The sequence below is a fragment of the Atta cephalotes genome (genome assembly GCF_000143395.1).
Source record: "Atta cephalotes unplaced genomic scaffold scaffold00033, whole genome shotgun sequence".
Taxonomy (NCBI): Eukaryota; Metazoa; Arthropoda; class Insecta; order Hymenoptera; family Formicidae; genus Atta; species Atta cephalotes.
Genome location: NW_012130097.1, coordinates 817,406 through 834,639, shown reverse-complemented (window position 1 = coordinate 834,639; position 17,234 = coordinate 817,406). Strand labels below are relative to the sequence as shown.

The 17,234-nt window shown below is 37.7% G+C and overlaps 1 protein-coding gene across 1 annotated transcript in view; it reads left to right on the top strand.

The window, feature by feature from the left end:
• The window catches only part of LOC105621441 (plasma membrane calcium-transporting ATPase 1-like), a 30,925-nt gene extending 13,992 nt beyond the window's left edge, over window positions 1–16,933 (top strand). The window contains exons 9-11 of the mRNA XM_012202911.1: window positions 1,222–1,354; window positions 5,448–5,516; window positions 16,415–16,933. Of these exons, the coding sequence (XP_012058301.1) occupies window positions 1,222–1,354; window positions 5,448–5,516; window positions 16,415–16,933 (721 nt within the window). The remainder of the gene's footprint in view (window positions 1–1,221; window positions 1,355–5,447; window positions 5,517–16,414) is intronic.
• Window positions 16,934–17,234: the final 301 nt, after the last annotated feature.

The window sequence follows — 17,234 nt, the reverse complement described above, 5'->3', positions numbered from 1 at the left end:
CGCACATNTATCTTATATCTTCTTCTTCTCTCTCTCTCTCCCTCCCTCCTCTCTCTCTCTCTCTCTTTCTCATTTTTCTTCTTTTCACTCATTTCTCGTATTTCTTCATGCCTATCGGTTATAACATGGAAGGCTGAGTCAATAGCGATCGAAGAAAAGTTTCGCTTTTCTTTAAATTGACTAACTAACTTTTTGCACCGTATCACAATAGAACACATTTTGCTCACGACATATTTGCATTTGCACCCACTATGCATCTCCCTATTTACTAACGTATGGAGTGTGCGCTAAACAGCTTATTTGATCGAAGATTGAAATAATTTCTTCCCGTGAGCTTAATTAGGTACATCTTTCCTTTAAAGTATTCCTTTAAAGTTGAATGTCTAAACTCGGAAAATAGAGTTTCTAGAAAATGTATTTGAAAATGTATTTGAAAATTATTAAGATTCAAGATTCGCTTCGATCGAATATAAAATTCTTTCTCTTGTATTATTGATCCATTTTCCACTTATTATTGATTTATTGTTGACGAAAAATATTATTTTGAGTTAGCCAGAGAGTCTAAATTTATGCAAATAGAACAGAAGTCGTAATAATATTGTAAGAACATCATTATAATCTTATTTGTCACTTATAAATTCACTTGATACTTAATATAAGATTAATATAAGATAAGATCATAATGACGTCTTTATGGTGTTATCTTTATGATGTTATCTACTCTATATTTGGAAGATAACTAAAGAACCACGCCCGTCTCGAAATTTTCGTCAACAAAAATCATCTTAGCGTATCGTCATCAAATATGTCTGTTAGCAAATGCTCTGCATTTCATCACACCTTTCCGTCATGCCAATGATAGGAGTCAATCCACTGGTCACATATTTACACGCACAAACATGCACCTGGCCACTATTTCGCCTGGTCTTATCACTGATAAATCTATTCTTTTACTTACACCATCGAGTCCCGCGTAGCGTTAGCACATCGTAAATAGATTAGGGATTTCCTGAGGAGCGAGGGGAAAACGGTGTCGGGTGCAGCGCGCGTCGAGAAGAGAGCGTCGATTGTGAAACTTCCGTCTCGGCTGCCCAAAAAAAGAAAGAACAAAAGAAAGAAATTAACAGTATAAAGTATAATACCACACCATTCTCTAATCCATTCAATTAACAGGAAGAATCCGAGTGATGAAGAAATGGTTTCATGTTTTTTCAAAAACAGATGGGGCCGCGGCCAGCCGGATGATATCGGTGCGATCAATCTAGGAGATGAGAAATTCGACCCCGACTCGGATAAAAAGCCGCGCGCAGGACAAATTCTATGGATCCGTGGTCTAACACGGCTGCAAACACAGGTAACTATCTCTATCTCTCTTTTCTCTCTCTCTTTGTCTATCTATCTATCTATCTTTCTCTGTCACTCTGTCTCTCTCTCTCTTTTTCATTCTCTCATTATCTCATCATTCAACTCAAGATTCAATATTCTCTCGATTCCTGTTCTATTCACGAAAACATAAATGAGAAAACTCAACAAAAACCGCCCCCGAATCCAACAGGTTCAGGTGGCGAGATCACACGAGTCACATACGGTCCTCTTTAACGTTTTTTAAACTCTCAGGACTCTTTTCTTTTCTTTTCTTTTCTTTGGATGCGATCCACTTAACTAGAAATGCTTCGAAGCGTTTGATTGACCAATCAGAAGAAAGAATGTTACCAATTGACCAATCAAAGAATGCTTTCAAAGCATTAATAGCATCAAGTGGACCGAAACCTTTGTTTCTTTCTTTTAACAGCGCACTGAAAAAGAAATTTACTAAATCTTAATACGTATTTTTCTAAATAGTACTAAGTAAATAGTAGTAAGTAAACATTTATTTATAATAAATAAGTATTTACTCAATAAAAAAATGGTAGCTAAATAGTTGTTGTACCAAATAAATACATATATGTCTACATTGGTAAATATTTTCACTTAGAACTATTCAAATATTTATTAAAATTTAGTGCTTTTTTCAGTGTGCGCACGCAATTATTCGACGTTCGTGCACGTAAAAACGTATGCGTGTGCGTATTTCTTCTTATTATCAACAAATACATATACAGAATATAATAAATCCACTTATACTACTTATATACTATTACCACTCTATTTATTACCATCGACGATAATAACGAGTTGTTTCAGTTTTGACCGTTACCTTGGTTTGCATTTTCATTTGAGTTCCACCATTACCACGTCAGAGAACCGCGATCGCGTTTTTCCACACTCGATTCGATGATACCGACGACCGTGTGCGATAAGATTGCCTCAATAGACAATTGAACGCGTCCAAATAGATCGTTAACCGCCCTTTCGACAGCCCGCTGAAAGCGCGCGGGAAACGATCTTTGGTTGAAGGAGAAGAGCGAAGAGCCACGCACGATTTTCACAAACTACATTCTCGGATCGGTGTTGCTCTCTCTCACTCACTCCTTCAGAGACGCGATACATCTGACCGTGTGTCTCTTATCAATTAGGACAACACGTGCACATATTCATGTACATATATACCATATTTATATTTATATATATTTCTAAACAAGTAAACTCAGTGTGTAAGTCTACGCCGATAAGAGAAGCTAGGTCTAATCTGTCATGTCATTATCTCAGGTAGGGGAAATCGATCGCGGGTCCCGATCGACCGGATCCGGTCGATCGGCCCCGCGATTAGGGTGACAGGACCGAACGTAGAGAAACGGCAGACAAGAGACGATAACGCGAAATAAAAAAAAGAAACGTTTTACTTGAACTCGTTATGACTCGACCAGCGTCACTGATCGCGCATGCACGACTCTTCGACGAGAACGACGCACTGATAGGATTGACGCACAAACACAATACACACATAGAGACCTACCTACTAGTAAACGCACAAATTAGTGCTTGTTCTCCGCCCGTATATCTTCACTCCCTCGTATACGCGAATACCAGCGATATGGGAGCAACGTGAGGACAGTTGGGACTAGACGTGTAATGTCTTTATCCATGGGATTTGCATGGGAAATCAACTGGTTGAAATAAACGCGTATGCGTAATAGCAAATCATAGCCGGAACGCTTTGATAATTCTCTTAGATTCGAAGATACACGAATGAGATTTTTCTTCCCTGCATCTACATTTCTTCCCTTAAGGTTATACAAGGTTTGCCTTCGACGTTCTTTTCGTATCTTCAAGTTGAACGAAAATTAACAGAGTGTTTCATGGATCAATATAGCACAGACTTCGGAGAACATCCTAAAAACATCCAGAGAATGTCCTACATCTTAAGGATGTTTCCAGGATGTTCTTAGGATAAAGTGTGCTGTGTGGGACCAGTATAAGATTGGAGTAAAGATAGAATGTAGGTTTTTAAAACTGTGCAGTTTTAAAAATCTAGTCATCGTTTGTTTCGATCTATTTTATTTGACATGTAAATCTAAACGTCTCTGCCTTGTCCCAGCTCTCCTAATCGCGGTACTCTCTCAGGATCCCTCAGAGAAGATCGCGAGTGTCGTGACCAATGCGTAGGGAGAATAGAAACTATCAGGATATATCACCGATTTCTGATTGAGTCGAGTTTCTCCTGATACTACTTCCTGGCGTCGACGAGCTTTCGACCTGAGCACATATATATCTTATATATATTTGCGCGTACATATATATTACATATATATATTATATACGTTCTTATATCCCATACAGCTTGCATCCACAGTAGCTCTCCACAGACAGCCAGAACCAACTTAGCGGTGGTCCACGCAGTCCTCAGCCAATCTCTCTTTCTTTCTCTATTCTCTAACTCTCTTTCTCTCTGTTTGTTTCTCTCCTGTTCCCGATATCTCTGACGCTCGGTTTTCCACTCTTTTCCCTTGATATATGCTCTATTTCACTTCTTTAGCCCTCGTGAGATTATATGTCAGAATACGCTCTTGTTTCCTCGTCTCGGGAGGGCACGTCTCCGTAACCCCGAAAGTATGCACCACTCTTCTCCAAGTCCAGTGATCTATGTTTATGTCTCGCCGATCGATGAACTCAGGACACTCCCACTCCGGGGGGAGATTCGCCCCTCTAGACTTTGTTGTCTTTGTAAAGTACATATCTATATATACTCTCACCGTGAAGCACTGTTTTTGAATATTCGAGTGACGTTAAGCAGGATGTTGAAATCGACCCATGTGTAAGCACCTCGTGGTAAACTTTCTTCGCCGAACTTTCTCTCGCAAGAGACGTCTTTACACATCGACTTCGCCATATGATTTTCCACACTCGCCGTGAAAACGGGTGACTCTTACGTAACTTTCGCGTGGGTAACTCGTATAAAGTAGGTAGTCTCTCCCCATCTTCGTACGTAACGTATCTAAATCCGTCGCCTACAGTTACTCGTAATTAGCCGGCAAAATGAAACTTTCGTTGTTGCGCGAGGTTCAAGAACGTAATACGTAAAAGATTCATTCCACTTTGCTATTGTCCTTAGCCGCTTTAGCCGCCCGCTATTCCTATCGATTTTACGTTGAAGCGGAAGGCTCTACTCTGTCGCACAAGTTAAAGCAGATGGTGCTGAATGACGGTGCGTTCGTTCGCGTCGCGTTAGGTATGTCTCTGTTAATATTAAAAGTCGCAAATCCCCAAGTTGTAAAAACGTTTCACACGCATTTATGTATTCTGTCTAAATTATTTTTCGCAACGGTTACGATCGATCAAGGTGGCAACATTAGTCGATGGTCGACAGTCTATTAGTTAGGCGTGTGCCAGAGGTAACGATTGCGGTCCGTTTCTCGTCGAAGAATCCCCGAAAAACACTCGATAAACTCTGTACGATGATTGCGCAGCGAATTTTTTTGCAGTAATGTCAAATATCTATGTATCTAATTGTCAATCACTTTGGCGGACTCGGGCTGTGGCGCGACAAAGAAAATGACTCGCTAGTCCGTTGCAGCTCCGTTACAGCCACGATGCGATTTAAAAATAAATAAATAAAATGTAGAACGGATGAGTTGCACGCAACGTATGTAAGAAATTCTAGTCCATAGAAATCGCGGCGAATACTATATTTCCTTTCTCTCTCTCTGTCTGTCTCTCTACCAATTTTCTCTACTTTATATTATATATATTATATATAGCTACACTATACGTACTTTCTATTCTCTTTACATTCTCTTCCCCCTTTTTTCTCTGTAACTTCATCTGTCTCGCACAGTCAACGGTCATTAAGTGTTCAATATCACGAAGCACACGTTAATATAGAATGGCTTTAATAATAAAAAAAAAAACTGAAAGGAAACAAGAAAAAAAACAGAACGGAAAATCGAACAGATGATTTAAGAAAGACAGAAAAGAGATAGGACAAGAAAAAAGAAAAAAAAATACAATTATCCTGGAATGTCACGTGAAGCTAATGATGTAAAACTGGATGTGTCACCTACTTTCAGACGAGCAATAGAACTCTGGTGCAGAATGTATCTGTGACAGGCAGATCCCCTTCTCAGGATTACTACATGGTTAGTCCGCAAGTCCACTATCATCCGCAAGTTTGCTCATTGTTTGACCGTGTTAAATAATCTGATTAACCGTTTCTCTCTATATTTATCTATACATATATATTTTCATCGTCTTTATTTGGTTCCTCTGATATATTCTAACTTTTTTTTTTGCGAACACTTTTTTGATCGATATGTACCATGTATTATGATTTCCTACAAGCAGACCTTTTTCAGTTTGCCTTTTGTGTTCTCTATCTTTCTCTATCTCTATCTCTCTCTTCTACTACTTATTACTACTTATCTGTCTCTCTACACACGTCTCTCACAATGTCTGCATTTTGTTTAACAAGTAAGTGCTTGCGGACTGCGAGTTTCGATTAATATTTTTCGCCCGTGTGCTTATTATATATATACATATATATATTATTACATGCGACACCCGTCTTTGTGGTTGATTCTAAACTATCCTCCACAAATAAAAAAAGAAGACCAGAAAACCGGCAGCCAGTATATATATATATATCGGCGTCGAACAATTTGCATCGCCATGATTATTGTCACTGCGGCAGCTAATTATATCGCTCCTGATGTATCTTTCTCTTTTTGTTCTTTTTTTTCTTTCTGTATCACCACCGCACCAGCCTCTCACTTTCTTTCTCTTTCAATTTCTGTCTTTGTCTTGTAGCTCCTGTGTCGCGTAATACGATCGTACGTATACGATCCGATCGTATATCGCTTCTCCCAATGTCACCAACTCCTCTGTCCTCTGTATCTCTATCAAGCGAGACGCTAATGGAGCGCATGTACGGTAAAACACGCCTCCCATTTACGCGTGATAATGAGAAAAGAAAAAAAAGCAGCTGGCCATCGCCCACGTGGTTTGGAAACCATCACTGGCTGTTGTTGTTTGTTGCCGCGAGAGACACCGTTGATGACTTTGACTTCGATGGATACGTTAATGATTATGACCGTTTTGGCTGCCGTCATACGCTTCTCTCGATTGTCTCCTTTTACCTGAATTATTTCTTTTTTTCTTACATGCTTTTCTCTCACATCTTTTCGTTCTTTTCCTCCTTGCTTCTTCCAGTCTCCATTTTGTCCAATCTTCTTTTTGTTCCTTTCTTTTTCTCCTCATTTTCCGCCTCAGTTCCATTAAGATGTTGCATGTACGTGTTTGTGTGCGTTTTTTTTTTTCGTTCTTGTTTTGGCGCGTTTGAAGGCGCTCGTCAACTGACTTGGAATCGAACAGCCAAGAGCGAGCCGCGCAGCTTTCGGAGTGACGTGATCAGAGATATATGGCGATATAACACCGCAATGTGTGCTACCCGTTTCCTCGATACGACAGCGCTGTTCCCAGAATAATGTTAGTTAAGGTTGACTGAGGTTTCGGTGATTCCTAGTCAGATGTCTATGTCCTAGCTGCTACAGGTTCTGCCTTTGCTTCTGGTTCCGTCTTCAAGAAGAGACGGAGGATCAGTTGAGCCCCGGTTAATGTTAACTAACGTTCCAAGGGACAGCCGAAACCAAAGCACACTGGAACACTGGACAAATCTCCTTTTTTTGTTTTGGATCTGTGTTCGCTTTCTTGTGTGAGCATCGTTTTCTTTTTTCTTTCATTTCCGGCGTACGACTCGCTCGGTCGGCCGGTCCTTCTCTACACACACGCCGTGTACATTTGCTTCCCCTTTTGTCTCTCTCATTTCTTTAATTTGTTTTTTTAATTATTGCAGTGTGAGCATTGCTGTGATGATTAACACGTGATGTACGATGTTATTACCGTACGTTGTATATCGATGTGCGCGCGTGTGACATGTATTTTTTTTTAATTATTGTGCGTATCTTTAACGTGGCACAGTGTGTATGTATATATATATCTGTATATTCAATATATATTGCATTGTGCGTTCTGTACCGATGCGAGGGACAAACACAACTCGCTTGGACACGGAAACGCGCGACGCTCCGCCAAAAAAAAAGAAAGAAAAGAATTTTTTTTCTAACGGCGTTCGTACGGTGAGAAAGCGCGCGCTCGATAGCGCGTTTCTCGAATTCGGCTTGTCGAGTCTTACACTCTACTTTTTTCCGTACATCTTTCTACAGACGGTACATCGAAATTTTCTCTCTACTTCCGCGCTACTCGAAACCGCATCAACGATGATCGTCAGCACACGTGTATCTGCGCTATCAATTCCCCAAAATTTTAAATTCGATTCCAATTTTCTGCGAATATTTGCTCGGACGACTGGAATCAATAGCGAATGTGAGTCTTGGTGCTCCGTCTATTTTCGATAAGAGTCGCTCGATTCTGAGAAAAATTCGCTCAGAGGATACACACTCCAGGCCAAAAGTTTAGAAACTTTAAAAATTGATATTTTTGGGATTATTTACTCAAATATCCATAACAATGACTGCATTCAGTGATAAAAGTAGCTTTCCAATTGTTGTAAGATTCTTTAATATGATTGATTTTTAAACATTTAACCCGTAATAAAGAGTGAGGGGCAAAAATCATACTGAGAAATTACAACAGAATCTTACAAGCTGCATTTTGTGTTTTGAAGAATAATTCTGTAGATCCAATAACTATTATTGAATATGGAGAATTATTTTGAAAAATGCGTTATTATATACGGATATTTGAGTAAGTAATCTCAAAAATGGCTGCGTTTAGAATGTTTATTTTGCAACTGTTGCAAATTTTCTTTGCTGAAACAAGACTATTTCTCTAGATCTAAAAGTATACTCCAATCAGCGGGAAGAAAACTTTCAACAGTAGCAAAATAAACATCTTGCTGAACTCCATTGACACTTTTGAAAAAATGTTTCCAAACTTTTAGCCCGGAGTATATCTAGATACCTCGAAGTCCAACGAATTTATTGTAGTTTGCATTCAATTAATTTCGCGATATTTATTTTAATGTTGCTCGTTTGATGAATCGAAAGAAGAATACAAGGATATTGTTTGACCTTTACTGGACGGAGAAGTCCCTATATATAGTGACACTGAAACAGTGTCATATTTTGAGACAAAGAATATAACACTCTAAAAAATATTTCTGTGAATTTAACACCATACGTGTTTACACTGTATTGGTATTATTGTTAATATTAACACAAACATGGTATGAATTGAACATCATGGGTTTAAAATCCATACCGTGATAATTGATATAAATACCAGGAGTTTTTAATCCACACCATGTTGATATTAATATTAACATCAACATGGTGAGAATTATATAAACATCATGTGGTATTCAATTAAAAAACCTATTTTTCAGAGTGAATGAAATAATGAATTATAACTAATCTTAAAAAATCTCTCAAGGAAAAGCTATAAAATTTTAAAAATAAACCTCCGCCTTTTGTAAAGATTAACGGTGATCGAGAATTAAAAAATAAACTGTAGCAGTTTTCATAAGCATTTTTTTCACTTTTGTCATAAAACACAATATCTGACTAGCAGCGGTCTTTTCTCATTCGGTATGTGTAATATCTCGAATCTCGAAATGCTTGAACGATGCAACACTCAAATCATGACTACGATATGTGCACTTTGACATGTTCCACGATTCCAGTCGTGCTCGGTTTTCCTTTTTCAATCTCTCATCCGAAACTCTTTCTTTTTGTCTCTCTTTCTTTCTCTTTCTTTCTCTCTCTCTCTCTCGCTTGAGAGGGAGAAATCGCCTTTTTTCTGTCTCTGTAGAAGAATTGCAGTGTGAAAAACGGTGAAAAAAAGAGGAAGACGCGCTAAAAAATGAGAGATTCGTGCGATAATCACATCACATGATAATCTATGCGTCGACACGTGTGCGACACGCACAGGAGGGAAAAGAACCAATAAAACATCTACTCATGCACCTATTCTTTTTCTCTCTCACGTACATACATGTAAACACATATACATATATCACACACGCACAAAATACGTTATACTAGAAATGAAAATGGAGAAAACGCGATGGAAATGGTCATTAGCGAACGCCGATGCAATCCGCGGCAAAAAAAAAACAGCTGCTAGTTGTGTGCGCTGAAAGAAAAAAAAAGTAGTGTTTTAGCGAAGATGAAAACGAAAGCGAGTGCCGAGACTGATGGTTATAATTTGTGGTTTGTTAGCCAGCGGAACCCATTCGAGAGACTGAGGTATAACGGGGCGGCAGTTTTGCCCGCCGCCACACTTATCCTGTCGGAGTACAAACAAGTACGTAGCTCATGTAGATGATCGCCTGCCGTACATATAATACGTTGTTATAATCATCAAAAACCCGCCAATACGCGTGTACGCATATTATATTTTATCTTACTACTTATAATATCGTTATACACGACGGATCGTCGACGTGCGTAACACACGATGTGCGTGCACGATGGAAACGTCTCGCCGTCTTGATCTCTCCTTCCCTCTCTGTTCAGAAATTTTTCGCATTTGATTTCGGGCGCGGATCGCCCGCGCCGAATGCAAACGGGAACGAGCCTCAACGAGCCCAATTCATTTTAAGTCGTAATCATATTAGAGATTGTGCAATTGTGACTAGCGATTGATAATTACTTTTCAATTAGTTAGAGTAAAGCAATTCAATGATTGTTTTGCTCTAATCGTTTAAAAGTAATTGGTAATCACTAATTACAATCGCAAAATCGCTGTGTGATTACGGTTTTAAGCTCATTTCAATATAGATTAAATTTGATCTCAATTTAATTTACTCCTTATCTTTTTCTAATTTTGAAAAGAAGATAAAAAGTAAAATTAAATTGACATTAATCTTCTGTTTACGGATCTTTTTTGGCACAAGCAAATTTCACTATCAAGTTTCTCCGAAATAAAGGAGATGAAATTCCAGTTCCTAAAATTGTCGAAAAAACTATTTGATTATGTAGTAGAAAAGTAACCCTTTTTTATATTTTTCAAAACTTAGAACGACTAAAAAAGAACATAGACTGGACAAAAAAAGATCTAGATTGCAGATGGAAGTAGTAAATATAGACCTGCTCTGGAGGATTAATCTACTCTCTAAAACTTTTAGAATGAATTTCTCATTCTGAAGAATGAAACTCAGACCGGTATTCATAGTCGATTCTTATATTTAAAACTGTCTTAAGATGTCATGAATCAATCAGCGAATCGCATTTTAAGACATTACTTAAAAGAAGGAGAAAATGGACTGTGAATATTGGCCTTTAAAATTAAAAATTGAACCACTTTTTTTCAAGACTGGTTCAATTTTCATTCTTTAAAGTGAGAATGCACTCTAAAAAATTTAAAGAGTGTATTAGTAGAAACGGATGTAATATTTTAATATTATATCTAATATAATATTTTAATATTTCGATCCCGGTGATGTGTTGAGGAACGCATTCCCGGCATGCTATGTGGTGCTGGGGATTCAGCTCTCCGAGATTCTTAGATGCTTTCGAGATTCCCACAGCGATTCCAGATCGCTCTGTGCGGTCTTGGAAGTCGATCGGTTCTAGTAACTAGACTCTTGACTTCGATTGATGTAATGATGATTGATTGATGATGATGATGATGATGATGATGATGATAATAATGATGATTATGATGATGACGACGACGAGGTTCGTCGTGGCGACGAAGGGATGGCTCTCCCGTCCTCTCGAGAGGCGCGTCGTCGACGCGTGTGTTTCGGCGGCGATGTCACGACGACGACGATTCGAAATGCACGGATTACTATTACATTGAACGAAGTGTTACGTTATACTAATATGTTTTCTTTGTGTAGCCAGGGGGTGTGGGTTGCGGTCGGTGGGCCTTCCCCGTCGGGGACCTAGCAGATCCACCGACTCGCCCGCGCTTTCTTTTTCTCAGTAGCATAGTGTCTGAGTGTGCTGTGTGTTTCTGTATCCCCCTGTCCTTTCCCTATTCCTTCCCTGGATTCTCCTTCGTGTGTGTAACTATCGCAATGATTTCGCATCGAGATCATTCCAGATATATCAAAATTATCACTCATACATTTTTCTTCCTTTTTTTTTTTTTTTAATAGTAATTAGATTATTGGCTTGTTCATTTATGAATACGATAAATCGTGCTAAACCATCGATTTTTATCAACGCGAATGATAACACTAAAATGCTTACCCCTTCTCCTCTTTCCCAAACACACCTAGCGACCAAAAATCTTAGCTTTCTCCGCTTCTACCATTCATTGATCGGTCTCTTCTCTCGACGCGGCAGCAACGCCAGGAAAACGGCTTGTGCGTCGATTTTGAACTTTTTTCTAGGTCGGTGGTCGATGTCGTAGTAACCCTCGAGAATTGAGGTAACGTTGTCGTAGATCTCAATGGTGTGCTGTGTTATTAAGTAGGAAGAAGGATTGCAAATTTGAATGAAGTAGCATTGCTGCATTGTGCGCACCAGTCCTTCTATCACGTGGCGGTATCCTTGATCCTAAATCCGTTTCTATAATCTATCACGATTCAATATATATTATCAAATATACACATGAGCCGCAAAATAATCTCTCAATCGAGCCATTTGCGAAATTAGTTTCTATTTCGATAATATGTGTTTTATTTATTATTATTATTCGACATTTTTTACGTAGAATTTTTATTTATTAAAATTTTTTCGAAAGATTGCCTGATAAATTCAAAACGTCAAAGGGTTTTTTCTCGAGTTTTTTCTCTCTTCGGAGCTAATGGTAAGATTTATTGGATTCACTCAATTATAATCTCTGCCAAAAATATCAATTATATTTTCTTTACCTGCAAATTTGGATAATTATTAAAATATTTTAATTAATTAGTATCATTTTTAATACGAGTTATATCATTTTGGTTCGTTAAAATTAATTTCAATGCAAGTAAGTGACTCAAAGTATGTGAAAGTGCCTTTACATGTATGTGATTTAATTTTCCGTGTAAAAATAACGCACTGAATTACATACACAAAAATAGATTACACATTTAAATGTATGATATACTCTTTAAATTTTTTGGAGTGAAATCTCATTCTAAAGAGTGAAAATTGAAAGAGTTCAATTTTTAATCTTTAAGAATATGATTTCTTTAAAGTGATAATTCACTTTAAAAGTTTTAGAGAGTAATATAGAGTGTTATTTTTACACAAAAAAACAAAATTACACACGCACGCACACACACACACACACACACACACACACACACACACACACACACACACACACACACACACACACACACACACATACACACACGCACGCACGCCGCACGCACGCACGCACGCACGCACGCACGCACATTGAAGGCACTTACATTTGGATTTACAGTATAATGCTTTTAACTCTCCGTTTGTAATCTGGTTTTTTATCCAGTCCAAGTTTTTTAATTCTAGCTTTTAAAAAAACCGTGAAAAAATTTGGAGTTACTTTTCAATAATTCTATTATATTATTAAATAGATATTACAAGATATTTTAAAATCTGATTTTGTATCCTCCTTTATTTCGGAGCAATTTGAAAATAAAATTTTACGTATACAAAAAAAACTCAGATTGCAAATAGCAAATTAAACAAATTAAATGGAACCTAACAACTTTTATAGATTTTGGCATTAGCTCTGGTGGATTAATATAACGCATTTCTCAAAGATATTCAAAGTGTCTAATTTAATTTTCATTAATTAGTTTCTCTCGAGTCAGTAAAGAAGATAATCGTCGATTCGATTTGAAACTCCCATTACCTTCCTTCTATTCCCTTTTTGTTAGTGTGTGAATGTGCGTGTGCACGGTTGGCCAATTTATATAATTTATATGCATCGACTTTATTTTTTGTTTGCCCAAGGTCTAACACCGCCGTTGTTTCGAGTGCCAACTAGAGGATTTAACACGTTACACTTATTTAATTTGTGTTATTGTGAACAAAGAAAGAAAAGATAAACGAATCCCAATCGATAATTATAACGCGATTATTAGCATGCATCGTGACTCCGATCGCGAGAAGAGAGATGCTTCTTCGCGCATCGAGTGTCAGAAAGATCAGAGCCAGATCGAGCATATTCGAGGCGAAAAGACGCGAAAGAAGAAAAATCTCTTCATAATTTAAATCAGTAATAATAATCTCATAGAGATTTTTCGTGTTTCTTTTCATTCTAGTTTCTTACATTCCACTTCTTCGAAAGGAACTTTTATTATCTCGAATGTCCTGTCTGATCTGGCGTTGACCACAATTTTTTTCCTCTCTCGGATACTCGAACGTCTGAATCTCCTACAACAAAACGACCGGAGAAATCGTTTCAATCCGTTCTGAATTATCTCTCCGAATCTTTAGTAAGAGAACATGTCTGATCACAGCATATGAGACTTGCGTAGTTACGTAGAGAAAACGTTAAGTATTAAAACCGCACACAGTGTGTCGAAACTGGCTGCCATGCGTGAAGCTATTACTACTGCGAAGATTACTTATAATGTAGGAAAGCAACTGACTCACCCTGTCTCTCTTTGTCACGAACGTGCATTATATTCTTAATCTCCATTATATAGCGCTCCTTCGCTTTATTAACTGTTATTCGTATTACACCAACATCACCAAAACCACACTATGTCTGTCTCTGTCTGAAGCTTCTGTCTTACCCTATTATATACTCTGTTGACACTCCAAGCCGTAGAGGAGCGGTTACAAGCGTGCGAATGCTTTGGCAAACTCGCTCGCGAACGGTTCAGGACTGTTGCGGACCATTTCTAATTGGGTAACTATTACGAAACTATTTTCGACTCGCGTTGGCATCTCCATAATCGCGAAGCTCTGCTCGTTTCCCTTTGGCGTCAAAATGAGTCGCGGAGCGATCGCTAATGAGAGGGTGACTGTCGTTAATTTATTTATTTTTTTACGATTATTTGATTTATATCGATTGTTATTCAGATGATGATTCACTGAGAAAAAATTCTGATTAAAAATGGACGAACTAGAAGATTCTGATCATATCGATCAGAATTCTGATTATCTCCACTAGAATAGATTCAATCAGAAAATTTAGATTTGTTCATTTTGAACCAAAATTCCAATTAATGCAATCAAACACATTTTTTTTAATTGTAGAAAACGAAATGCAACCTAATACAGATCTTGATGACGTAGAGAAAAAGGTATTAGACTTGTACTAGGTTGCATTTTGCAAATAATTTCAATTATTTTGATTGTATATTTTTTCGATGTATTTCTTTCAAATATGTATGTATCGTCGAGTTAATTGGAACAAAGGTAAGAACATTGATCTTCTAAAAAGTATAGTAATTTACGTAAAACATTTTCTAATGAATATTTTGTTATTTCGTTCTACTTATGAAATCATTTTCATTGATTTGATTTTAAATTTGGTTGAAGTGTTTTATTATTTTTTCTTAGAACCATGAATTAGAATTAAACCTAGTATTGCTTATTAACCGATATTCTTAACCTGGAAATAATCACCTGATTTTTTTACATAAATGATTACATGTTTTTATAAAATCACTATTAACAACATAGATTGTGTAACACAATTATTAACTTATATTATTGATTTTCAATTTATTAGTATTTAAGAATATTATAGGTATAGATTTAATTACAATTTTCTGAAGAAAGATTTTAAACTGGAAAAGCACGTTAAATAACTTATTATGACAGTATTTCTAAATAATAAAGATTTTAATTTGTATGGCGCTTTTTTTATTGCGAGCTTTTGATGGAATTGCATATTTAAATAAATAGTTATTAGAGAAAAAAAAAGTTAAACAAATTATATTCAAAACAATATTTTATAACAATTTTTTCACCTCTAGGATATAAAAATATCCCAAGTAGCCATTCCCGGATTAAAATCGGACATTAGTGAGTAAAGAAGAATAAAAGATATTGAAATATTTTTAATTTTTAATTTTTAAATAATAGTAACAAATTGACCAAGAGATAACTAACACAAATAAGTGAAGACAATCATATTTAGTTAAACAAATCTTGATGTTTAATAATATTTTTGAATGAAACTTACGATTTTCAGTTCAAGTTTGATAGAATATGATTTGCTTTGCTTATTTGTATTTTTAATGATCCTTTTGGCTCCATCCGTTATTACTATGGGCCTGTTCTTGTTAGCTAAATTTCTCACACGATTTATCTTTTCTCTTTTTTTTTCCTCCACGTTGGAAAGAAAAAGAGAAAAAAATGAATTGTGCAAAAAGTTGAGTTAAAAAGAACAAATCTCACATCTTGTTGTTTCATTCTCATTTGCGATCGCTCCCAGTCAAACCTAGATCGCAAGGGATAATGATACTCGTTATTAGCGTCTCTAACACCCTCGAAGTGACGAAAGGAGGCTTTGTCTACAAGGATGTTCGCGCGTTGTCCGCATTCGGTCGTGTTGGTTCCCCGATTACAAACTTCATCACGAAACCCCACAAATCGCCGTGTGGTAGGTAGGTACGCATAAAATTGACGTAGATTGCGCATGTGATGACGGTAACTGAGTCCATACAATTCTAGCTTGCACTATTCGATATTCGATACAGCGAAATTGTGAGGGATTTGAATCCTTTCGACATACTTTAATGATATCCCTTCCGTTTAGCTCAGTTTACCCCTGATGTTTAATTTACGAATTCGGGTGAAATGCAACCAAGTCGAACAGGCGAAGGAACTCATGTCATGGACAAAAAGAAAAAGGAGAGATAAACACATTTGCGGTTATTCTAAAAAAATTAAAATTAAAATAAAAAAAACGCACATCTCTATATAATCATAAAAACACGACTACAGCTACCAGAATAACGACAAGACCAGAAGTACGCCGACACTCAGGGGACATTCAATAAAGTTAAAAGGGGGACATACTGTAACACACCTCTGCGCGAAAAAAAAGAAAAAAATACGAATATACGGCGTGCTTGTGTGTTGCTGGCTTGCCTCCTCGCTTCCTGATAGAACGTCCTTCCCTGTTTTTGCAGCTTCGAGTAATCAGAGCGTTCAAGTCGACTCTGGAAGATCTGGAGGAGCGTCGCTCTGTCCATAGTTTACACAGCTTACACAGTATGCGCAGTTCACGCAGCCACACTGGGCCCCGACCACTCTCTGACTTCACATACATTGACGAAGACCCGACAAACACCACCACCACCGCGCAGAACGCCGCCTACAACAAGTCCTCTAATAGGAGTGCCGAACCGATGATGAGTCAGGATTATGAGACAAACTACAGAGGATCCTCCAGGATGCAACAGTCCCTCAACAGCCCCGCCTCACCATTGTTGCTGAGCGTGACTGGGCCAGCCAACGCGTACAATCCTCATTACACCATCACCGACAATAGATCCCCCTCTAGTAACGTCCCTAATCAACCCTTGAGTCCCAACCACATGGCGCCGATGAACAGCAATAGAGACAACACTGGGAATTCCCTGCTTCTGAATTCCAATAACTTGGTCCTACCGGAACTGACCAAGCTCGTGCACGAGACCAGCATCTAAAGACTTTCTCTCTCTTCTCTATGTATTGTCTCATTCCACAGCCTCCTTCCATCCTTCTCCATATTCTTTGTTCACTGTCTATTTGCGACTTAGAGCTTTAACTTCATTCCTCTTACCGTTTTTTGCTGTCTGTCTGTTCTTTAATTTGATATCCCTTATTTCATTTCCTTCGCCTGTCATTCTTCTCTTCCTCTACTATGTAGAGGGACTTGTACATATTCTATCCCTGCAATCTCTCGCCCTCATATACATCGTGAGATTTCGCTCGATCCTGCGACCTCGTTCTCATTCGATCGATAGA